Source organism: Cyanistes caeruleus, chromosome Z (assembly GCF_971803275.1).
Source record: "Cyanistes caeruleus chromosome Z, bCyaCae1.hap1.1, whole genome shotgun sequence".
NCBI lineage: Eukaryota > Metazoa > Chordata > Aves > Passeriformes > Paridae > Cyanistes > Cyanistes caeruleus.
Window position 1 is genome coordinate 43930837 of NC_141732.1, and position 26206 is coordinate 43957042.

Below are 26206 nucleotides of genomic sequence, written 5' to 3' on the forward strand. Positions count from 1 at the left end.
TTAAAATATTATTCTCTATTTCTGACTGTTTATGATACTTCTCAAAACAGGAAAAATATTTTACAGGGACAAATATTTCCACTGCCATTAAAGGAGCATTGTTTTCTTTGCTGCAGTTAAAATCCTGGATCTGGTACTCCCTTTAGGATTTACAATATAACTTCAGGGAGTGAGGTTAGTTAATGAACATGTAACATGTTTACTTAGTCTACACTGAACTTAATTCTAAATATAGGAAAAAAAGTATCAAAAATCTAGAAAAAAGGCAAACAAAAAATATATTAATTTTTTTTAAATATACACTTCACTTGCAGCTCTGGAAAACAAACTGCTGAAACACATTAAGAAGTATCATTTGAAACAACCTTTCCCTTGCAAAGACAGAAAATTTTCTCAAACTCAGCTCTATTTTACAAATCTTGCAAAATCAAGTAATTGATATACGACACTGCTTTACAGCTTTCCTGTCCATAATGCAACCACAGTATTACTGGGGATACGATGGCAGGGGGAAAGCCTCATTCACATCTGACATGATGCTGTTCACAAATGCAGCACGCTTTAGTTGGATCAGGGAAGAGCCCTCTCCAGTAATAACGTGACTTTCTATCCAAGCCCAGCTATGATAAGAGTTATGGATGACAACCTTAAATAAAATAGTAATTAAATCTTCCAAAACACTCCTATGACTGGACAAGGGTTGTGAGAAGGACAGACACCAAGCAGCAGTTCTGACCTTGAAACAAAACAATTGATTTGATTTTGTCTTGTGAAAGGAAGGAGGGGAAACTGAAACCAACCATTCTGAATCATTAATGAGCTCCCACAGCATGGTCCTAATTCCAATTTTTTACATATCCATGTGCATTTTTCTTTTGGCTTCCTCAAAACTAGCCTATTTGCAATCTACACATGAAAAAAAACTGTAAATTAATTTAAGACAACATAAAGTACCTCTAGATAACAGACAACATCAAAGTTTTGTGTTTGTTAGATAAAACATGCACAAAAGATTGTGTAACACTTAACATAAATGTTACATATACTTTTAAATACACACACACATATATATATATATATCTGCATCTGTGTATGTGTGTTTACTCATTATAATTACTGTAAATTAATAAAAGATGCTATTAATTGCCTGTGCTACTACCGTGTTTTTGTTTGCACCCACTGAGGCAGAATGTGACTTTCCAGTCTTTTGATAATTCCTAGGATTGAAAGTACTTTGAGCATGTTTTCTATGAGAAATTTGGCCATAAAAAAGGAAAATTTGGGTTGTTGGTTTTTAAAGAAAAGCTCTTTATAGAATTAAAAAATAAAATTATAGGAATAGTTATAATTTGTGTGGCAGAAAAATTTCAAATAACTGCTGTTTAGCATTGATTAGCACTAAAATGATAGAGAGAAGTAAATGGGGAGCAAAAAGCCAACCATTAGATAAAACACAGGGAGGTGTGTGCTCATTTTCTCCTTATTTATCTTAAATTTCACTCATCCCCTTTCATTTTCCCTCCTCAACATATTCCTTAGTTTTCCTTACACCCTCTTGTCCTACAAATTGTCTCCAACAGCTTTTATTCAGCTGCTACAGTGCTATTTACTGTAACACGAAGAAAGCATCCTCCTTTGTCCTCATCTACCAGTCCTGAAGAAAATCATTCCCTAATGATGTACTTCTACACAGAAGTCATAACGTAGTTTATAAAACTACTTCTCTGATACCTTCATTAAACAAATCAGACACATTAAAAATGGGAAACTACTAAGCCAAGATATCTTTTTAAATGCAATCAAACAAAGTGAACTGGAAGAAAAACATCCAACAGCCAAATGGTCACTGACTGTAGACATTTCCTCTTAAAGAGAAGCAGCCCAGCAAAAACCATCAAGGTGCAAATATGAAATGATTTTTCTATTTACCATCTGCTGAAAGAAGGAATAAATGTGATGATTTCTGTCCTCACTGTCACACAGCAGTGTATTAGCAGAAGTATATAGGCTGTCTCAGCACAAAGAAGTGAACAGTGCTGTCCAAGACAGTGAGTTCATGTGTGAGAGAAACTGTCTACTTTCAAAATATCCATGTGATTAGTTTCCTTTTAACTGCCTATTTAATTACCAATGCTTTCACCATCTAGAGATTAGAAATGCTGTCTTTACGAAGGATAATATGGTAAGATTGACAAAAGTAGGAATTGCTACTGCTGGAATTAGATTCAGTTGCCTTCTACAATAATACAGTATAAAACCCCACCACAGTAGCATTGCAGCTTCTTTACTTAATGAGTAGAAATAATGTCACAAGATAATGTGGCAACCATTATCTTACACCAAGTATATAGAGGATTAAAAATTCTATAGTAGAATAATCGTATTCAGAAGGAGATTATCCCTTTAGCCCTGATCTCTGAAATACAAAACTTCTGCTCACACTGTGGAAATATGCATTTTTGTATGCTAGTAAAAAAATGTCCAAAAAAGATTAAAAGACCATAGGTAAGAAACAAGAGAGCTATGCAATGATACAGACACTCATTAAGTAAGAGGGAAAGAGATGAGTACAACATGCAATGGGCAACACACAAACCTACTCTATAGCAAAGCCAGAAGTAAATGTGCCTTTAGTGTTAGTACAAAACTCCCGTGCGACTACACAGTAAATTCAGCATGAGCTTTACTACAGGAATTACATGGTGCCGCACAGAATCATTCACAAGGTTATTGTTCAGTTTATATTTGGCCTCTAGCTCTGTCTGTTCCATAAAATTCAAGCAATGAATGATGCTATGAACTGGACAATATCTAAATGTCATATCCAACATCTATAACACCTATGAATTAATTATTTCTCATAAAAACAGAAAAATAAATTCCAAATCCAAAAGCCATTATTAAATAATTCATTCCAATTATATTTCAAATTAAAACCTTCCCACTGTGGGAACATGACTGTGTTCAGCTCTTTTTATACAAAAATCAAGGAGGAATAAAAGGCAATGGAACATCTTTCTGTAAAAAAAGTTTCTAATTTTGTCTGTAACTACTACAGCCATCTAACTACAGGTCAGAGACGACCTGTAATAATTTGCAAACAATGACCTGCATACAATCCTATGTATAAAGTCATTTACAGACCAAGGGCAAAATTTTCCCCTTCCATGCATGTTACAAATCTGCTATCTGTGGAGTCTGTCACAGTGCTGATTCTGCACATACAGGTGGCTCCTATTTCCATCAGTGGTGTTTGTGGTGCTGAAAAAGCAATAAGACAAGCTAGGGCAAAGAGATTTCTCTCACTGCTGGTTGAACCCTACAGAACCCAACACCATACCAGAACAAGCCACCCTTCTAATTTTACACAGCTGATCCACAGTTCTAATCAGCTGCTTCTGCAGGCACAATGATTTTCACATGGTGGGTGGGAGAGGCCTCATATTTTTGCATTCATTATTTTAATTGTACATATTGTACACACTAAAATTCACGGTATTCATTGAACTAGAGAAAAGTCTGGCTGCTGACTGCATTTGTTACTGTATTCTTGGATATGTTCACATCCAATCTTGTGGCTGAATGCCACTGTACAGAGCTTTGCTTTCTCAGCCTCCTACATTTTTGATCCTATAGTGGCTGTGGCAAAAGAAATACATTTCTTGGCCCTGCCTGTCTGATCTTTAGTGACACTGATCTGGCCTTTGTGCATGCCAAGTTGAAGGTTAAATAATCTTAATTTTTCTTTTCTTTTTTTTGTTTGGTTTTCTTAAAAAGGTGCATTGGAATTCCTAAGTACACAGATTCAGTGAGGGGCACCATAAAAAAACAGGTGACCAGGACACTGCTAATAATTATGCAGCAGGATACAGTCACAACAGAAACACAGATGTCTTCCTCCAGTCCCATGATATTATTTTGAAACACAGATAGCTTCTGGTATCAAATTCCACACTAACAAACCAGCCTCAAAACCATACAGTTCCACTGACTGCAAGAGTTCCATTTCAGGTTGGCAGCCTTTAGAGACAAGAAAAAAGCTAGTTTCCCAAGCTTTCATTCTGCTGTCACTGAGCTCAGAGCAGCTCCCAGGCCCAGTCACGGTGACTGGACAAAGTCTAGCAATGTTTGCAAAATACTTGTAAAAGATGCATTTCCAATAGCATCTTCAGTTAGAAAAAGCTCTTACGTTGTTGTTTTGCAGTATATCATCTGGCCTCTCTCACGACATCAGAGATGATACTCTCCACAACCCTCAGGGTTGTCTTCTTTTGCTTTCATTCCTTTCTTCATTCACTTTCTCACTGATTTTTTTTTTTTTTTTTTCTTTCCATGACATCAGGAACCATTTCAAAGCCTGGTTGGGACTTTCCCCAGATAGACAAGAAATCACACTGTGCTTGTTTTTGTCATGCTTCCAGCAAAACTGAAATGAGTCCCACCTTCCTCATCACCACCAAGTATGACATCTTCAATCCCAGCAACTCCTACACAGCTCTGGGCTCCTATCTTAGTCCCTTCACACTCTTCTCTTTGTATTCAGAATATAATCAATCCTTCCAGTACAAAATTGGAAGAGGGAGTGATTTTTTTACCTGCTTTGGCTTACTTTCTCTTAGTTACACAGCAACATTTTCCTCTTTCCTCATCACAAGTTAAGAAATTCCCTACCAGCACACCTTTTCTAGTCTTCTCCCTTGGACCTGAAGTCCTTGTCTTCTATATTTCCTTGCTTCTACTCCTCCTTCACACCCTTCACCACCTCTCAGCTCATCTTCTATAACATCAAGCTTGGGCTTTTTTGGTTGTTTTTTTTTTTTTTTTTAGAAAAAGTACTCCCATCTGCCTCTGAAACTATTAACTGTGTTTCTCATTGTGCTCAGTGAATGATTTGCAGGAGGTTCACCTGCTCTTATTCTTATTCTTGGACTACTAGTCTTATGACTACAGTCAACTTTGTGTATACCCAAAACCTTTCTCAGCATAGTCTCAACCCATGACAGTTATTCCTTCTTACTTTAACACATCAATCAGTTTCTGTGCTTAGAATTTTTCTTGATTTACAGTTCAGAACTATTTGTTCTATCAAAACTGCCACTTGCTGACAATACAATTATTGAATTCCTTACAGTCTGTCTCAGAAAGAAGAAAATGGAATTTTGATGAAATATCATGAAATAGCAGTCAAGATGATGCTAGTATGTGGAATCTCCAACCACATGTACTGCTGTGTAAGACAGATGAAAGTCTATACAAAGAACTAGAAAACACTATATTGCAGAAATGGAAAACTGAGTTTATTTGCTCTGCTTGCAATAATCACACAAAATCATGTGAAATTCATTTTCCATATTTTTCCATCCTAGATCTATCATCTTATAGACCTTTTCTACATTAGCAACCCCTTTTAGTGAAATTAAACAAGAGAAATTTGCCAGAACAGCAGTCACTTTCCAAAAAATGTGAATCATAAGCAGTGAAGCCTGTGTAGTATTTTAAAAATTGACGTATTTGGTTTTTAAGACTAAACTATGGCTATACTGGAAAAATTAAAACCATGAAGTTCTGCTAAATGAAGCAGCAAACTATTCTGAGTTATATTTAAGGAAGATATTTATCTACCTGTAGCTGAGTAACTGTACACCAAAATAAGAATGCACAAGCATATGTGACCACAAATATGAATGTACTTGGGCCCTTCAGTTGTGTAAAAAGGATTCATCAGTTCAGCCTACAACCTGTGTTGTGTCTACTACTGGCACATGCAAAATAGCTTTTGCTGCACCCATTGTGCATCACACACACATACACACACCAGCCAGTGGAGTCAGCTGCATCTGAAGTGCAGTTAAGGGCACCTCTGACATTTCAGCTCCTTAAACTCCCTCCTCCACAACATTTTTTGTAGCTAAGAGAGAAGAATTCGTCCTGGTTCATATCTTGTCCAGAGCAGGTTCAGAAGCAATCTTATTACCTGGGGGTCTTCTCTGTTACATTTTTTTTAAGTCCTGCCATGTTTGAAAGCAGTAATACCACAAACCACTCATATTTCATTCCCTATTTAAGAAGTTACTTAAGAATCACTCAAAGATGTCCCACTCAACCAGAATCCAGTGTTACAGTGCCAAGGTTAATTGAGGAGCTGAAGGCCAAGATTAAGTTCCACCTGTTCTCTGGGAGGATTTAGTTTCCAATGTTACTTTCCCAGATGCACATGGAAGCTGACACAGCCAACCACAGGACCTCTGCCTACAGCTCTTCTCTTCCCAGAGAAATGCTGACCCACATCAACCTAAATTAGCCTGATTCCCAACTACACTCATTTACTGGCAGAGCAGTTAAAGGGGCCATGGTGTAAAAAAACATTCTGGCTCACTGACCTTTTTGTAATTTATGAAGGATGCTACAACCACATCAACATCTTTAGATACCAGTGATGCATTCTATGCAGCCTAGATCCTCTTCCCCTTCAAAAATACGTCTACTCAGCAAGGTACTACCTCAGTGTAAATCTTCAAGATATTTCTTTGACTAAGTAACAGACCCTGAATTTTGAAGCTGCCACTACAGAAGTTTTTTTTTAATTTTCCCCCTCACATTGAAGCAAACAAATTTGCAACCAAGTTGCTGAACTGTAAGAACACATCTCATTAAAGCATTTACATAATATTGCTCACAATCCTGAATCTGAAAATTGCATTTTCAGAATTGGAACAAAGGAAAAAGGTTATCAGTAGCCACCCACAATGGAATGAGTTGGAAAAAGACAGGGTACCTAACTAGCTAACTCTGAAGTACCTAATTAACATTAAAGTAATCTTGGAACTTCGGAGAGCAGAAAGAGGCACTAGAAAACCCTCAGAAGCTCTATGCCTTGTTCTTTAAAAGTAGAATAAATGACAGGAATTAATTAGGTGTGCAGCGAGTATGGGAGCTCAATAGCAAGGTCACTGCTCCAAGGCCAGCTGGTGTGCACAACAGTGCACATGGACATCCTTTTTTTACCAGCTGTGGCCAGTGAGAACAGTGCCTAGCTTTACATGTCATGCAGTCAAAAAGCCTGCTTGTAGAAGCATAGGTTGTACTTAGTAAAAACACTGTCCTGACTGCTGGGAGCAAATTAAAATTTGTGAAAATTACCATGGCCACAAAACCTAACCATTTAAATCCTAGGTGACTGTGATTAATAGTAAATGTCTACTGTAGCATAAACACTTTTCAGAGAGCATGGGGGGGTAATAGTCAATTGCATAAAGACTGCAAACACGTGGAATCCCTCTTCCTTTAGCACCAGGAGGGCACAAACTGTCAGCTCAGAACTGCCACTGTCAGCTCAAACTGCCACAGGCAGCACCAGCAGGATGGCAGTAAAAGACAATCTCCTCCCAGGATTATCAGCTTCTCACTACTCAAATTTGGCACACTTGGGCTTGAGCTGTGCAACTGGACAGACATTTCCAGTCCCTACAGGAACATGCAGACTCTGACCTGAGCAACTATCCCAACACACCAAATGGAAAAGCAAATTATTTCTCCACAGCCTCAAGACACTATGGCTCAACAGCCTGAAAGCATAAATGTGCCTGAGCTGCTTTGTTGGTTTGCTGTCATGCTGCTCTTGTACTTGCCACAGGACCTGTAGAGTATGCCACGTCCCAGACTCAGGTATGGCCTGCTTTGCCAAGGAGTGAAAAGTAGAATATTTCCTCTGATTCCTCTGCCTTCGTGACAGATTACCTGGTGAACTGCACCCTAAGCCAGAAGACATTCCAAACTATTACTTTTCTAAAATAAAGACATGCACTTATTTTATATTCTTCTTTACCAAAACAATGAACAGAATAAACAGTGCTTAATAAACAGAAAGGAAAGCTTCCCTTCCTTGTGAGTCTTCCTCTGTGCAGCACAAAATTCAAGAACAGCCATGTTCGTCCAACCAAACTGAAACATCTGTTGCCCTGCTTCTGACAAGAGTCAAAAGCACCTGCCTGAGGGATTGCAGTAGCACAGAGCAAGCACATACCAGAACATCTTTGCCACACCACATCACAAAAACTGCATGTACCAGAGGTGATACCTTTGTGCTTAATAGCTGTATCTCTGAAACTCACAGCCGCTGGGCAGGAACAAGCCCTGTGCCATCCACCTGACTCACAACCTGCACTCTTCAAGGCACCTTGGCTTTACTATGCCACTGGCAGTGGTTGGCAAGTTGACTTCTTGTGATGGCAGCAGAATAGTCTGCATTAATTTTTGCCTGGAGCATACTGGGAGAGGACACTCCAAAAGCAGATGCAATGCACAAGCTCCAGGCACCATGAGAAGCAGCTGCAACACCTACCTAGCTGGCAAGCCAGCATTCAAAAACACGGAAAGAGGAATTCAGCAGGGGAGGCTCTCTACTACTCTCCAAAATGACTGACAGCTGTGAGAGCTTACAGGCCTCCAAGATGGCCATGGGCAGAAATATTTAGCTTGTGGTAGCCACAATGACAGGATTTGACATTTTAATTCGAAAGTTTTAATTTGACCTTCAAGCTACAAGAGAGGCATTCAACAAACGCACAACTGCATCAGAGCCAGCCGAAGACAGAAAACATGGGCAGCTCATAATGCATATCCACACATGCCACAGGAGAAGAATAGATAACAGTACAGTTTCAGATACTGTCTGACAGAACACTGCAATGGCTCTCTCCAAAAAAGCAAGGGATGTCAACACGTTCTGGTTCAGACTCTTGTGCAAAATGGAATGTTATTACAAGGTACACTTCTGTTGCTGTCTGTTTCTACAAGTCACAGAAATATAACTTTCTCAAAGGGCACAAACCTCTCTTGGAAGATGTTTGGTAACAAATATTTCAGCTGCAGCCACCAGCTCCTGTGCCTGAGAGCTCCAATGTAAAATAAAGGGTACTGGTAACTCAATTCACTACTTTTTAAGGAACGTTTTTCTCCCAGTTTGAACTACTCACATCTACTGACCAGAACTAAAGTTAAAATTTCTCCTACTTTAGAGGCCATACATAGCATGTCTCTATGTTGGGGCTGGCCTGTCAAATGTGGAGGCAAATCCATGATCACACTCCTCACAAGGGTTACAAATGGACTCCCTCCAGCTGCAGATGCTTACACATATGATCTGCAGAAGAGCTGTGGCAGTACAGAAATTCTGCAACAACTGTCATTTTCTTACTTAGGAAAATGATGCCTTTAAAATCCAAAATAGCTACGAAGGAAAAGGCCTGAGTTCTCAGACAAGCCAGCTCTGCAGTACCACACCATCAACACTCAGAGCAGGCAAGAGGCAAAGGGGCTGGTAGAGGGAGGAAGACCACAGTCATGACTGGCTGGCCAAAGTGCCAAGAAGTGAAACTTCATGACCAATAGAATCATAGAACAGTTTGGGGCGGAAGGGGACTTAAATATCACCTGGCTCCAAACTGTTTGCCATGGGCAGACTTTCACTGTCCCACACTGCTCAAAGCCCCATCCAAGAAAGACTTCCAGGGATGAAGCATCCACAACTTCTCTGGGCAACCTGTTTCAGTTGCCTCACCACCCTCAAAGTAAAAAATTTCTTCCTAATGTCTAAACTAAACCTACACTCCTTCAGTTAGTTCACATACTTCCTTATGCGTCAGGAAAATGTGAAGGATGTTTTTATAAATACTTCTTGTATGTTTATTTTACTACACCTTGTGCCCCAGGGTATTCAGCCATGCTAGACAGTTGAAGGAACAGTGCATTTGACACCATGAATAAAACTGATGTAGGCTAAATAGTAGTTACTAGATAGTTTGTCTGTTTTACTTCAGTATAAAGGATCCTGTTACACTGCTCCCTCTCTGACCTCTTTTTTAAGAAGGTTCAAAAAATCAAGCAGAGCAAATTAGAAAGATTCTCAATCCTGCCCTAATTTTTGTTTTTTCTAATTTCAAAGATAGATGTCATTCTCCTAAATCTAGTTTGTCATTTCCACACTAGAAATGCTATCAAGTCTTCCTGGTTTCTGCTATTGGCAAAGCAAACAGTTCTAAATGCGACAAAATAGGTCAGAGCACAAAACAGAAAGAATGACAGATTCTTCTTTAACAAGGCAATTCTGATTTTTGTGCAGAATACAGAAGAGGTATCAGGACAAAATGGATTTTGAGGGCAGCAAAAAAATTCTTTCATTTAGAATGACTATTCCTATGTCACTCATGATCCATACATGGAGGAAAAAATATTTTTAAAAAATGTCTCACTATATGTAACACACTATTCTGATCCTTACACTGGATAATCATCCAGCCTGAGGACTGAATATAAACCCAATGTTTTAAGTACATAAATGTGAAAGGTGGGAACATTAGCCACTGTGAGGCAGAGAGGTATACTCATATTGCACCAGTGAGGAAGCACAGGGAGGTCCAGTATCTCCAGAAAAACGACAATTGAGAAGAGTTGCGAGTCACCTGGAACAAGTGTGCTTGGCTACCCACAAAGAGAACACTTTGGGGGTACACTGCCTGCCGTGAATTAACAGCTAATGTACTGTGCTGATCCCAGGTTAAAGATATTCTGGGAGATGCTAAACAAGTGTCAGAGTGTGTGTGTGAAAAAGAGATATAAAAAGGACCCAGTTGTTCAAATTATAAATTCTTACTTGAATTTTTTTCCCAGAACTGAAGTAAAACCTAAAGTATTTCTTTTACTAGATATTCAAGAAGCTTGACTACCTTTTGTCTTGATTTTCCTTAATTATTCTACATTTTGTACTTCTTCATTTCTTCCTAAGAAGCAATAGCACTGCTGCAGTAATGGCTTTACAGAATGTCTTTTTCATTCTGAAAGAAGAAACACCACCAACATCACCAGCTCACCCTGCTTTGTGCTGAGTGTGGGACTAGGCACTTGCAGAGTGCCTGTCAGTATCAGCTGTTGTGTGGAAAGTCAGTTCAACTGGCCCAGCCTTCAGGAGGAGCCTCTGCTGCCAGTCACTTCCATATTAGCCATTTTCCTAATTGGAGATCATACAGTGGACCTCATTTCTACCAATACCTTCTATTTATCTACTATTCATGGTCCAAGCTAGAGTGTTTAAGAACTGCTTGGTTTTTAGCATTAAGCTTTCTGGCATTGGGCCTTGACAATTCCTGAAAGGAAGATCAAAACTAAGTACATATGTAATTTACTATTACAGTAAATGGTGCTTAAACCATTGGAAAACTGGGACATCTCAAATATAGATAGATAGATAGATAGATAGATAGATAGATAGATAGATAGATAGATAGATAGATAGATAGATAGATAGATAATATAGGCCAGCTTTCTTGTTCTTTAGTAATTTTCTTTCTTTCTGATTCACTGGCTTCTATTTCATCTGATTACTTCCTTCACTTTGATCACAGGTACACTTACTATTATCATGATCTACTTTCTCTCTACCTTCTATTTCTCTCATCCTCTTATTTCCTTCTATATCCCATCTCACTTCTTTCTAAAATTCTCTATGGACTAATCCACAATTTGCCCTCACAAAGTAACACACTACCAAAATATTACAATCTGCATATGGGCAAAAAGTTCATAAAGCAGGTAAGAATTCACCCTTTGAATATAAAAAACCAAAGGAGAAACTCTAGGCTCTGTAAGATGAAGACCTGTGAAGCAAATGTGGATGTAGACTGAACATGGGGTTGGGACTCTGCAGTTTAAACTTCTAGGGCTGTCTTATTCTTTCACTGCCTTGAACTAGGAGCTCTGCTCTTTCTGTGTACCTCAGCCCATACTAAGATAGAGCCTTAGCAACCATAATTTTCAGCTCTCCTAATTTCTACTGTGTCCATGCCTTCTCTTCAACCCCTTTGCATTTCATCCCTAAGCTGTCCTCTACTCAGCATCTCCCCAGTGCTCCATTCCACTTCATGCACACCACATACCTGTGCTTTCCTTCATCCCATCACCTCCTCCTTTTAGGGAGAGGGGGAATGAGACATAATAGGTCCTTGTTTGCACTTGCCTTCTTTATTTTTTGCTACTAATGGCCATGAGGTCTCAGATAATTTCTCTTTGTTCATAATATCAGTGTTAATAATACCACCATAGTAGTCTGAATCATCTAAAGCTCTAAGCAAGCTAATAACTCCTTTTCTCCCTCAATCATTACAACTGCATTTACATTTTGCAATAAAAGCAGATCAGAGTCAAATGCACCACTGCATCATTAAATTCCCCAGTTCAGATTTGAGCTGTCTTCATAAATCTTGTGTTACATTATGAGGCATCATCTACCAGCTTGTTCCTATTACAGAAACAGCTGCATTCTTCTATGGTATCTTGCACTTTAGGATTGGACTCAGGAAACCCAACAGCAGAGCAAAACAGACACCTGAGATCTCGAGATCAAATTTTATATAAGTAAGAATAATGGAACTCTAAAAATGTCTAACAGTATGCTCTGATACAGTGACACAGACCCAAACCAATGCAATAAACAGAGGTCTTTTATTTACTAAAACACAAGAGGATGGTAGCTTAAATATTTTAAGATCTTTGTAAAATCCTTTACATGGAATTACCTTCATGGATCAGTTAATACAAACTCTCATTCTTTTACATATTTATAGCAATTTGCTTCTTAAAAGTAAGATACTTAGAATCATTAACAACCGTATCTCCCAAATGTTCTTGTGGTAAAGCAGTATTACAGCACCCATTAACAAGTGATGCACCTAAGACAGACAATTTGTATGACTGGCCCATGATTACAGGGACTAGAATGTTAGTGTCAAACAATAAAAAAGCTCCTTGTGTGTGGTTCAGAATGAGCAATAACGCCATTGTCTTTACATTGTCTACTCACTAAAAATACTGCAGATTTTAGCACATTCATTTTTCTCTATATCTGATTTACAACACTGACTCACATGAATTGATCCCTCTTTTATATCCTGCTCATTGACTAAGTAATGGAATGTTCTAAAGATATTAAAGGATTGACACCCACAGAATTGGCATTTGGGTAGGTATAACACAGCACAAAATCACTTCTATAGGTAAAAGTGGAAACTAAAAAAGCTCATTATTTCACTGACTTGCTGAAAGTCAAGCAGAAAATACATTCCCAAGCTCAAACTTGATCTCCTAATGATTTGTCTGAAAAGTCAAAATTGTAACCATTACTGCTACAAGCTTAGTGTATAAGAATTTGAACACTAGGGCATACTTGTCAAACTGCAGACCTTTGCTGACTATGCAAAGCTTTCATTTTGCAGTTGTTTTAGAATTAAAAGTATTTCTATTTTAACTGCATTTCACTTTTCTCCTACTCTATAAACAATAACCCAATTGCTTAAGCAAGACATGTGATACATGAGTTAGCAATAAACACAAAAATTCTCCCTTTTCCCACATCAATACTTCAAACTACTCAGCATCATCTAAACACTCCAAAATCCTAATTCTTCAATCATCAATGTGAATGAAACAGAGGGATTTTTTTTTAATCCCTATCAGCCCCTCTCAGACAACAAGGTGAAGTCAAGGAAAATGTATTAAAGCAGAAAAACTAATAATCTTTGCTGTACGTTTACAGACAAGTAAGACATAAAAGATCTTTGCAGACAGCCATTAAGTGACACATTCCAACACAACCAAAGGACTATGCAAAAGTCTCAGACAGAATAGTAAGGTACTCTACTTTCACCTGGATTGAACTTAAAGTCATGTAAACATGATTGTTTGGGTAAATGAGGGTTAAAGTCAGTCATTATGTTATGTCATTGTGTCAGAAGGACAATTCTGGTTTGTAAGGAGACTCTTACCATGCTTTTGTACAGTGTTTCTTACCCAAACTAAAATAGGGTAAGACAACAGAAATATGCTGCAACTGAAATGAGTTCCATGCTGATTTCCGCTGTACCATCTTTCAGACCAAAGCTCAAAAAGTTGTAAGTGGTTACAAGCAAGTAAAATATACTGAACTGTGACACAATGAGAAGCATTCCTGTACTATCAGTGTACTTCTGTTGGAATAACCAGTGTTTTTATTTAATAAGTTTTCAAGGATGTTCATGGCCCATATGTTACACAAATAACTTGAGAGAAAAAGCTATCAAGAAGCAGGACAAAGTATCCTGTTTGGACTTTGGCAGGCAAATTCCATGGGTGTGTTCCTAATTTTTAACCAGCTTGATGAAAAAGAACAGCACTCTCATGACAGTCCAAATTAAATTAAATTAAACTTACACTCAAAAAAGTCGACAAGCAGCTAGGAAAAACATGAAGGAAATGTAGTATTTTGGTGTGCTTGATCTTAAAGAGATACAACTTTCTTTCCTAGATTAACCACACAATCTCATTCATTTCTGTACCCTGATCTGCACAGACTTGCAATGCTTGAACGGGGTGAAGAATTCATAGTCAGGACATATACTTAGACACAGGAGGTAGTTTTGAGAGTGCCTGAGGAATGGGAAGCACCTTTCAAAGCATGACATTCCAGCCCAGAGACACAAGACGATAGCTGGCATTGCCTAAATACAATGCGAATTTCAGACTGCTTGTTCTCTTACCTTTGCACTGCAAAGGTAAGGGAAATTAAATGCAGCTCAAGGCACTGACAGAGACTTCATCATACAAGGTATGAAAGTTGTGTACAATGTTTCATACAATATATGAAAAAAAATCCCTCCCACCCCACATGGAACAAGTACACACATTTCCCTCTATTTCTGTCTGTTTCTATCTGTTAGCTTAAAACACAGAAGACACTGCTTTGGGTAAGAGTGGCTTCTCTTTCCTTTCTGATTTTGGTAAAACCTATACAAACTCCATTTATCTCTATCAGTAAAACTGCTTTGATAGTTCTCTTGTCCCTGACTATCCACCTCCAGATTCCCCAGGAAGCAGGGAGTACTAGGGATATTGTCTTGTCATTGGAATAGGAACAGTTGATATAATCAAAAATGTTTCCATCCTTTTAACTCAATCATGCTATTTTTAAGTTTATCCACTAATTTATCTTTCATCAGTTTTCTTTATACTTCCCTTCATGCTTAGTGGCATGATAACATCTGCAAACTGTGTATTGGGCTGGTTGTGCTGCAAACCATTCAGTTACTTCCATCACTATTCAACATGCAAAGTAGAATAAAACAGGATTAGAATTACTCTTCCACAAATCCTCTCAGGGAGTTCACAAACGCTCCCTTGTCCTCTCTATTCCAGTTCCCTTGTTATTTTTCAGTTTCATAAGCTGGTTAGATGGAGTCAGAAATAAACACAAAACAGTAAGAGCTGTCTTGGCAGCCTCCAGTGAATTCCACCATAAGCATTTTCACATCCCACAGCAAGCAAGCAAGCAGGCAAGCAAGCCAAGGTGTTTCGTAAGAGCAACCCACAAGTCTTAACAAACGCATTTACGAAATTAACTGAAGCTTTCACCATTTATGCTACAGCATCTTGCAAGGTCTAAAAACCTCACCTCCAGATCCAAGCAACCAAAAGCAGCAAAATAGAGAATTATGTTCCACCAATTATTCTGATAAATTTTGCTGTGGAAGTTTGAAGTCTAGCACAACATGAGAGTTTTTTGTACTAACCCTATTTTAAGACTCCTCTAGCACAGATCACAGATCTGTTCTGTACTAATACTGTTCCCAAAGCCAATCATTAGAAACTGCAATCTCCTCTAGCTCTGAAAGACAGAGTAAAAAGAATTAAGGCAAGAATTAAAAAAACTGCTTCCTACAGTACAATCTAAGTTCAATCAGAATACAGAACATCCCAAGAAAAGTGTTTGCAAATGCTTTGCATTTCTCTTGAGGAGAAATTTGTCCTCCTCACCTCTAAAAACACTCTATTAGTATAGTTTGGAAAGGTAACTGAGCAAAATTAATATTATTATAATAATAGTATAATATTATTCTCTTACCTTAGATATACCAAATGATTAGAGAAAAGTAAAATTAGGGACAAGTTATTTTTATACAACTCTTCAACAGACCTTGATGACATATTGATCAATACGGCCAAAGAACTGGAAGTTCCAAGAGGACCTGGTGCTCCTTAACAGAAAGACTAGGCACTTTTCTGCTCCAGTGAGTACTGGGGAGAAGGTATCAGGGTGAGCTCTGTTGGCAGCCTCTGCACGTGCAGTTACCTCCAGGCACGGGCAGCTCTGACACAGCCATAGCTCAGACACACCTGCCGGCTCCACAGCTCTTTCTGGGGACTCGGTCACTGTCAGTCCCACACTCCAACCATGCTCAAACTGTCTAAGTACAGAACTCAGTGAAGACACGAGTTTAGGAAGTGGGCAGATGATGCCCATGTAAAAGATCGGATAAACTGACATTTAAAAGTAGGAGGCATAAAACAATGTCTACAGAAGCTGCAGATGCCTGCTCTGAACCCAAACGAGATGAAAATGTCATCCCTTACATAAAGATATTTCCTACAGGACACACAGTTATGTTAGCCTATATACATATTTTATTTTTTTTTTCTGATTTTCCATGGAACATTTCTTCCAAATACATGGTTACATGAAAAATACCATTGGTGACAGTTTGACTGCTCCAATTACTGAATGCTTACTTTGTTTTTTCCAAATTGGTTGCTGAAGAAGGGTGCACAAGCATTTAATGATAGGGTGTCTGAGTGACCATGTGTTCTCAGAACACAAGAGAAAAAGAAGCACAGCCTTTTGTGCATTTCTGCCTGATGTAACTCAGGAGGTTACTTCTTATGAATGCAAAAATCATCATGAATTTTGAGGAGGATCTTTAAATCTTGTTTTACACATATTTTCCATGGAAATCTGGATATTTTGCTCATTCCCATTTCCCTACAGAGACTGTTTATTAAACTACCACTATAGCACGTTGTATACGAAGTTTGGATTAATTTTGCTCTAAGTGAATTAAATTGCAAATGTGTCAGAATTCTCAGGTAGCTGACTTGACCCTTTTACTCACAAATTCCAAGATACACATCTGAATGTATTGATCAATAATGACTTAAAAAACCCCTTCTCATCATGCTTACCTTATTTTCCTCATGTTCAAATACACCAAATTATTTACTTTCATATTTAAATTCTTAACATATACTTACAGTACAGGTTTTTCAGAGCAGCAATATTTTCTTCTCAGCCAGATAAACATTATTTATATTTAGATAAATATTATCTATATTAGATAAATATTTATCTAATCTCAAGTCTATATTGTTTTAATATAAATTCAGTAATACTGATAATGATAAAAGGAGAGAGTGTTTCTGTACTTTGGACTATCGATAGATGCAGATGGTGAATCTGAGGTGTGAATGCATGCTTTCGAAAAATTTGAGGTCCACTTAAGGGAGAGATGAAAGCTACTCCTTCCTCATAATGGACTCAAAAGTTATTTGTAACTCACAGTGACATTTCACCATTAAAAATAAAATAAACAATATGTATGAGGCTGCTGCCTTTTTGTAATTTCATATAATCATTTCCATGAAATCATATTCTTATTAAAATACGATACACATGGACAATTTTGCAACAAACAACTACTCAGGTCAAACTTACTGATTAGGCAAGAGCACTATTTATGTGAGAGGAGCTGTATCTGAAGATACCAAAAAACAAGTAGCTTACCAGAAGGTAACTTAACACTACAACACAAAATAGAACTTTGTGCATTCTCCCTCAGGGTAGGATTTCCTTCCTAGTTTTTTTAATAATGTGTGTTGAAATATTTAATGCATATTTTGAAAAATCTAACAAGTATTCAGCTAACATCAAACAATTCTCACTGTTTCTCTCAATCAGCTTCCACCTACTTCAGCTCTCTAAATGCAATTCAAAAAGCCTTGAACACAAATAAAATTTAGGCTGAACTGTTCAATCACAGAGTAGCCTTCTGCCAAAACTCTGCAGCTCAGTCCTGCTGACTTCATGTTGCTATTCAGAATATTTCACAATGTTCTCTGCTAATGCTACCCCAAACAGCAGACACTCTGTCGTACTGGAAGGAGGTAAGAGACAAGATTACCATCCCAGCACCAACTAAGTTTCTGTTCTGCTCAAATCCCATTTGTTCCAGGAAATCTACTCTAAAGAGAATACAGGAACACAGAATACAGAGTAGATATCTCTGAAAAGAACACTTATGAAGAGCATGCAAACATTACTAAAATATACATCCAAGTGGTACTGCATCATAAGCACATTTGAGAAGAAGGACATGAGATTAACAGGAGTCTACCACAAGATTACTTACCATGTTCTCCACAGACCCTCATCTATGTATCTTAAGAACAAATACTCATCTCCTTTAGCACACAGCAAAGCATCTTGTAGGTTTCTCAACAAGATAGCAAGCTGGTTTTTTTTTATTTTTTTTTTTCAATTTCTCTCTTTTTTTTAATATATTTTCACACACATCATCAGACACAGATTGATGATACCAGTAAAATAATATAGTAAGAGAGTTTTTGCAGGTACCTCTGTGCTACACACAGCTCCATCTGTCTGTAAAATACATTAATGAATAAATGAAGGGCTGAGATTTCCCCCTTCCACAGGGACATGAGTACTTGCTGCTCTTCTCGCTCCAGATGATGTTCCCCAAGAAGCACAAGAAAATGCATCTCTCAGAAAGCACCACTGTGACAGGATCCACAGCAAATGCACCTTCTGCTCTTGTCATTGCTTCCCCTTCACCTTAATGGGACACTGCAGTATTGTCTAAAGTACCTCTTACATACAGCACAGATTCTCATCAATCAAATTTGCAACAGCATAAATTTAATTTCCTATCTTCTTCCTACCTACAATGACTTGAGAAATATGTTACTCCAGGAATTGCCTCAGGGGGCTTTGAAGCAGAAGGCAGAGAAATGGTATTTATCCTAAGAAGGAAACAGAAGTAGAACTGTTTGTTCCAAAATTCTACACTCAGTCTACACCTATCTCTGCCCTTACTTACCTGATGAATAACAAAATGTTAAATGTGGTGGCATTTAATACAGCTGCTCCCGGTTCAGCAGACTGCAGTCTCAGCTCATACAACCCACAACAATTCTGGAAGGTGTAAAACCAACCCTGCTTACCTTTCATCCCAAACTTAGAGTGTCTTCCAAACTTCAGAATAATGAGGGTTATTACTAATCCAGTGCATACCAGTGCTGCAATTCCCACCACAACGTACACCTGAAAAAAAATGAGGACACAAACAGAACTGTTTGTTTTGGTTTTGTGTCTTCAAAGACATCCAGCATACATTCAAATTAATCCAGTTATGAAAAGAGATTAATTTCAACTGGAAAACATTTGCACTCAGATCAAAGAGTACAGAAAACAGACACTTGTTGAGGTTTCTTCTATTCTGCAGAGAACAGAGATTCAGACACTTAGGAGAACTTTTTCAACATCCTACACACTCAAGGCAGGTGGGAGGGGGTGTACATCACCCTTTTTCCTTCCAGCAGAGTGGCATGTTACAAGAAAACACATAAGAACAGCACATAGGAAAAAAGAATTTACTGTGGGGATGGTTGAATACTCATATAAATTACCTGGAGTGGCTGTGAAGGCTCCATCTGGAAATACCAAAACCAGAGAGGACACAACCATAAAAACCATATGGGCCCTGCTTTAATCAGGGGAGGATGGGCCGGAGGACTTTCACAGGTCCCACCTTTACCACCTTGGCAGTCCAATGACTATCATCAGAGGAGACAAGACTGTCTTGGATCCTCCCAATTTTTAACACACTGTCCCAACAGTCTGCTCTCTGATTAATGACTGCACACCCTTGTAGACTTGTTGCTGCTTTGGAGAGTCACCGATGGAAGGAGGCTGCAATGTCAACCAGGCTGGTAACCAACCACCAGTTTCCAACATTTCAGTTCAGGAAAGCATGAGAGGCAAGGCAGCAAAGGAGGAGGCCCACCAGTTCAGCCACTTGTACTGAAATCTATCACAGGCCATTTAATCAAAAGCCTCTATGAAATCATGTCTTAAAACATACAGTTAGATTTTGAAAATTCACTGCAGCATATCACCTCTCTAACATGGAGGTGACTTGAGGATGGGTATTCAACCAACAATCTTCATATTACCTTGGAGGTCTTTTTTTTGTAAATGAAGATTTTCTCTCCTTGACTAAAAATTAGATGCAAAGTGTTAGGCTAAAAAAATGACAGTTAAATCATTCAGAAAAGCAAGACACGAAACAGTGGTTTTATTTGAACTAAAAAGTGATTCACTCATTCAAAAAATATGAGGGAAGGACAAGAGTGGGGAGCACTGATTTTATTTTTCATCCTTTTTTTGTTTACAGAGCTTTGATCACAATACAGGAATAACTATAGTTTTATGATAGGCCAGTCTTATAGTGTCTGCAATTTTGTAAGTTGTATAGCCAAGAAGATCACAAAGATCATAGAGCAGGAAACAATGCTTATACTTACAGTGATGCTATCTTCATTCTCTTTGTTGGAAACATCCGTTGAAGTGATTTGATTACTGTTATTTGTGGCATCTCCAAGATCATTAGGTGTGGTTTCATACTCTTAAAAAAGAAAAATATGTTGCTTTTATCACTTCATAATTTTGATGGGGAAATGGTTTTCTACATTATTTCTGCTCTGTAAGATGGTAAGACTGCAATCAACTTCAGGAATTTAAGCTTTTTGGACACCACTCATAATAGTTAAAAAAGCTGGAATATTTTGGGGGTAATCACTGTGGCGTGTAATTGAACAAAGGTGCTGACTGGCAAATGTGAAAAAAACCCAATCTGTATCATAATGTGTATCCCTACAGGAAACACTAGAGTTAAATGAGAACTCCATCCATAGAACTACTTTCATGTGCTTCTGACTTCCCATTAAAAATGAAAGACTGCCCTCTGTACTGAACTTCACCAGCCTTGTATTCAGTCTTATATAGGACAATCTTAGAAATTAGCTTGAGCACTTTTGATTTGCTGAGAAGAACTTGGCAGATGGGTTTCAAGCTATCTTACTAATATCAAATGTGAAATAGCTGTTTTCATTTGTTTAATACATAATTTAAAAAACAAACAAGTTATATGCACAGAGGTTACAGTTTAGCATTGCTATCATACAGCTAAACTATTAAAAATTAAAGTGCCTGAGATGGTATGAAGAGATTTGACTGATTTATTAAAATAGTTCTACTGACATGGCTGCAGGGGCAAAACCAGGACTACTCCATACAAAGAATGATCATGGCTCAATTATTTCTAAGAACTTCAAAACAAAATACAGATATTTACAGTCCATAATTTCCTGAAAATAATTTCAAATGAGAGAAAAATAGTTAAGTGTTATATATATATATATGTATATATATATATATATATGAAGTTAAGCTAAAAATGCATTAAAATGAAATTTTAAAATGCATTTATTTTATTATTATATCTTCCAGATGTATTTTATTGTAATTTATTATTACATCTGGGTACACACATAACATTTTAATTTCATGATTGTAATGTATGCAGATGAAAGAAACAAAGGGCAATAACTGTGCCTATTATAAAATACACCTCCAGCATTGTAAGTTTGAAATTAAACGTGTATTTCTTTACATGCTTGGTTAAAATCAGTGCTATAAGCCTGCAGATGAAACCTTAAATGTGAATTTGAACAAGCTCTTGCTAACTATATTGGCAGGATCATTTCTGAGCAAGGAGCTCCAGCTGAGCAAGAACAGGGAGGGCTTGCACCTAAGCACTATTCTCCTTTAGCTCCCAAGGCCAGTTTGGAGAGCTCAGCTGGCAGCGTTAGTAAGAAGTTGCACTGGGCTTTTGATCTTCAGGCATGCAAGGACATATTTGCTTTCTGCAAAGCACTTTCAGGCTGCAGATTTTTTTTTGGTACAGGAAGCTGTCAGCTACCTCTGGCACCAGTGCTACAGTCAGCACAGTCAGGATGTCTAAACAACTCACATAGTCTATTTTGGCTCTAAACTATGCATGCCAGAAGACAGGACTCTTTCAAGACAAAACACATATTAAATATACACAGCTTTCAAGAGAAAAAAATTAATTTCCTCATCTTTTACCATTTGAATTCTCCAACTCTATACTGCATCTCTGTGTGTGTAGCTTATAACACAGCAAGGTTAGAGCAGCAGCAACAGGAGAATGGACAGCATTCCTTGCTCATCCAGGTAGCACAATTACTGCCTCAATGGCTCACCTGCACAAGCAGCCTAGACTACCAGATAAGGTTCTGTGCTGACCATCTGTCACTGTGAATACATCCTTTGCCAGAGCAGAAGAGGAGACTTCTACCTCATTATTTGCAGGCAAAGCCTGCTTTATAACAAGTACTTCAGTCTAAAAAAATTTGGCTTCCTTTACAATTAGCTGGGAAAAAATTCACAAAGATGGTTTTGGCCAACCATATATTTATGATTGATTTATAATACTAACATATAAAACAAATATTTTGAGCCTTTGCTGCTCTGACTATGTAAAACAAAGTCTGAAGAAGGAAATTTTTTGCTCCCAATTTCACTTGTAAATAACCGCTGATGCTATTTATAGTTCTGTTTATGCTCACGCCTGTTCTAAACTACTAGAAATCACACCCTGGAAGGCTAATGAGAGCCACAGGTCTGGTCTGTGAATCCTCTCAATGCACTTCTTTATTAAAATGGGCAGGAGCTAAGGTAGGCTACCTTGGTATGCTGACATTGCTTGCTGTCTAACTGTGACTCATTTGCATTTGAGGTACTGCCAGATCTTCAAAGCCCCTTGAAATGGATGAATCAGGCAAGGAAAATACACGTGACAGCTATCCAGCCCAAGCTGGACGATTTGAGTTAAACAAATTCCTGTTCATTTCACTATGAAATCCTGACATAGACACTGAGCACTCCTGCAGACAGGGTCACGCCTTTTGACTCATGCTAGGTAAAGCTCATATTGCTTTAGGGCCAGGTTCCCTGGTGCTCTGTACCTCATGCAGCCACCAGTGACTAATAACAGCTGTGGTGATTAGCAGCTGACGTGGGCCAATATTGTACACAATAGACACAGCAGCACAAACACATCAACACTGGGGGGGTCACTCCACACTCATTCTGGAGTTTGGCACATACTGGGGCAGGTTGTCTCTCTCATGTTCACAACCACATTAGAAAAGACATCACGACATGAAAATAAGAACTCAGAGCCAAAGGAGCTGGCTTTACATTCAACGTCCTGCTCAGACCCATGTTTATTTCTCTCAGTTAACTTCCAGATTGTGTCATGACAGCATTCTCTGTCTTTTCCAAGAGGTGCCACAGACCTGAGCCAGAGGCACAAGCAACTGCTGCACACTTGTGGCAAGCAGTACCCCATGCAGGCAGGACTCCCCTCATCAAACTCAACATCATGCAGCCTGATGTCACCTCATCAGATGTTCTGATTTCTGTTGTATCTTCAAAACACTTTTTTTTTTTTTTTACAAAAACATTTGAAAATCACCTCACATCACAAGGACAGCAGTTTCAAACAACAGGAAGAACAGCCAGGAATAAAGAGGAAGGCTGCCTTCCTTCATCAGGACTAGGTCTGCAGGCTGTGATCTGCTGGCAAAACTCAAAGTGTACACCTCAACAGAAACCCACTCAGGTCAGTCAAATCACAGCACCCACGCGGCCAAAGCCATACACAAGTATCAGGACCTTGACAAAAAGCTCAGAATCAGTATCTTCATGCATACAGCTTATATAATACAACACATGAACAAACTATGCAAACCATCCCCACTTTCCCATCCCCAACCCTCCTTTCTCCTCCAAAAAAGGGATTTTTGGAAAGAGAGGGAGGGGAAGCTATCCTTTGGAGTTTCTAAGCATTTGAAGTCAAATTGATGCTTCAACTGCACATTTGCTAAAGTTTAATGACGTGGAATGGAATCAAAGCAATAACATTTAGATCAGCTTTAGGTAACCTGAGTCATGCTATTCATCCAAATAAAAAGCACTCCAAAAAGGATCCAGCTCCAAGCTGTTTGTGTATGGTGGGTAAGATGAACTTTTCTATTCACCAGAATTATACCAGAAATACTTTAAAAAATCAGACAGTTGCTTTTCATTCTGCAGCTTCTATTTCAGTGCACACTGGCTTTCACTTGGTACATTTTGCCTAACTGAAAAACTAATGTGAACACTGTGCCATCAAAATCTCCTGGCACACACTCAGCATCACTGAATTGATGGTCTGCTTATGCAAGAGAGATTAAGGGAAGGTACAAATGAGCAGACAGAGCAAAATAAATTGCCTACAGGAAAACTTACTTGTGCCAACTTCATTTCTAAGTGGGATTTAGGGGTACATTTTTGGAGGCAAAACAAGTAAGGAATCATCCCTGAAAAAACAAATTAAGTTGTTTAAAGAGAAATCACAAACTCTCTTTCCTCCAAGAAATGCCTCCAAAAGGTCCACAAAATCTCATGTCTGTGAACTACATCACACAGCTGTCATCCTACAGGATCAACTGCACCCATTTGTAGCAGTGGATTTATGCTTCAAATGTGAATCAAAAGCAGCAGAGTAAGTAAAACATCGTATTGTCATCACATATGTTAAATATAAGGCAGGAAAACCAAAACCACAAAGTACCTTTAAAAGCTGTATTATTCTATGTGACATTTCAATTTTACTAAGCCTAACATTTGGACTTTCAATGTTTCAGTTCCTTCATTTCTGTTACTAAAAGAAAAGAAAATCAAATATATACCATAAACGTCTGGATCCAAAATTGGGCCACTACCTGTACATGGAAAAGAGAAGAAAAAAAAAAAAGAAAGAAAGAAAGAAAAGCTTTGTAAATAAATTGCAAATGATGGAAGAATAAAAATTTCTTTAGCAGTAGTTTTAAGAGTTGACTTATTTTGCCATAGCAATCATAAGTATCTACTTAAATGCAAATTAACATCAATAACTTCAGTTTATTAATTACATTTACAATCATCTTAGAGTTATCCCAAAGGTTAACATTTTGCTTCATGTGTACACATGGCACTAACTCTGGCAAGGGCATGCATTATTTCACAACTGGGCAACATCCTGCTTTCCAGAATATTTATATACATATATATATATATATGGAATAACTGTAACAATAACTATTCCTGTTGAAAAGCCAAAGGTAAAATTTTCCCTGATTTCAAGTGGAAGCAGATTTCACAGAGCTTTAAAATTATTGATTTTTACCTGATAAAAATAATTATGTTATTATATCACTGTGCGAGCAAACCATTTTAAACTGTGAGCTGTCAAGTCAAGGGCTACAGGTAGAAATGATTTAAGCAGCACCATTTGATTCACTCTGTAAAAGGATGCTTCCAAGAAGCCAGCTGCACAGCTGATACACAGACAGAACTTACTGAGAGTCAGATGTCTCAGAAGCCAGACTTTACACTAGCAAATGGATACCTGTCTAGTCTACACTTCTCTATATTTTACCAGCTCCTCTTTTCAGCATTTTCTGATTACTTACTGCATGCATGTAAGATTTAACGCATATGTGAGTAAAATGCAGAGAACAGTCACAGAAATTAGGGAACTGTTATTCATGTTTTGCAAGATACTTGTGTTTGAACATACCATTCATTCTGATATATAGTGTACTTCTAGCACAGCTTATATATTAGGCTTATAGTTATCTTTTCCATATTTTTTTCTCTCCATTTTCACAGGTTTGGAAATAAAATTAACAAATAATTAAAACCTCTAAAGATGAATCAAACTTCAATAAACATAATTCTGTTTACACTACCATACAGTAAATCCATAGCAGTAGCATTGCATGGGCATAATGCCACAGGGAATAAGAGCAGAACACCACTGTTAACAGCATGAGAATCTGTGCAGAAGATTAGGCTTATTTTTAAAGGCACTTGAAGATATTCCAGAATCCAAGGATACATGTCGATAGATCCCATGAGAACTGTCATGTCAATCGGCAGAAATAAATAACCAGTGAAGAAAGCCTGAGTATCCATTCTCAAGTAATCTGACCAGATATTTTTGTTCACAAAAGTAAATGGATTCAGTTTTCCAACATGTAGAACATACAATTGCTGAAAAACAGTATTTCTAACTCACCTTCTGTAATTTGAAGTGGGAAGAAAACCCCAAACAACAAAAAAACTCCAAATCCTTTATTTAATAGTTAAATGTCAACATTT

General features: G+C 38.0%; 1 protein-coding gene across 3 annotated transcripts in view; it reads right to left on the reverse strand.

The window, feature by feature from the left end:
• The window catches only part of NTRK2 (neurotrophic receptor tyrosine kinase 2), a 194677-nt gene that overhangs the window by 119219 nt on the left and 49252 nt on the right, over window positions 1-26206 (reverse strand). For all 3 annotated transcript variants that reach the window (XM_086866656.1, XM_086866658.1, XM_086866657.1), the window contains exons 9-11: window positions 24754-24786; window positions 20458-20558; window positions 19096-19195 (exon numbers count right to left, since the gene is read on the reverse strand). In XM_086866656.1, coding sequence (XP_086722782.1) covers window positions 19096-19195; window positions 20458-20558; window positions 24754-24786 — 234 coding nt within the window. The remainder of the gene's footprint in view (window positions 1-19095; window positions 19196-20457; window positions 20559-24753; window positions 24787-26206) is intronic.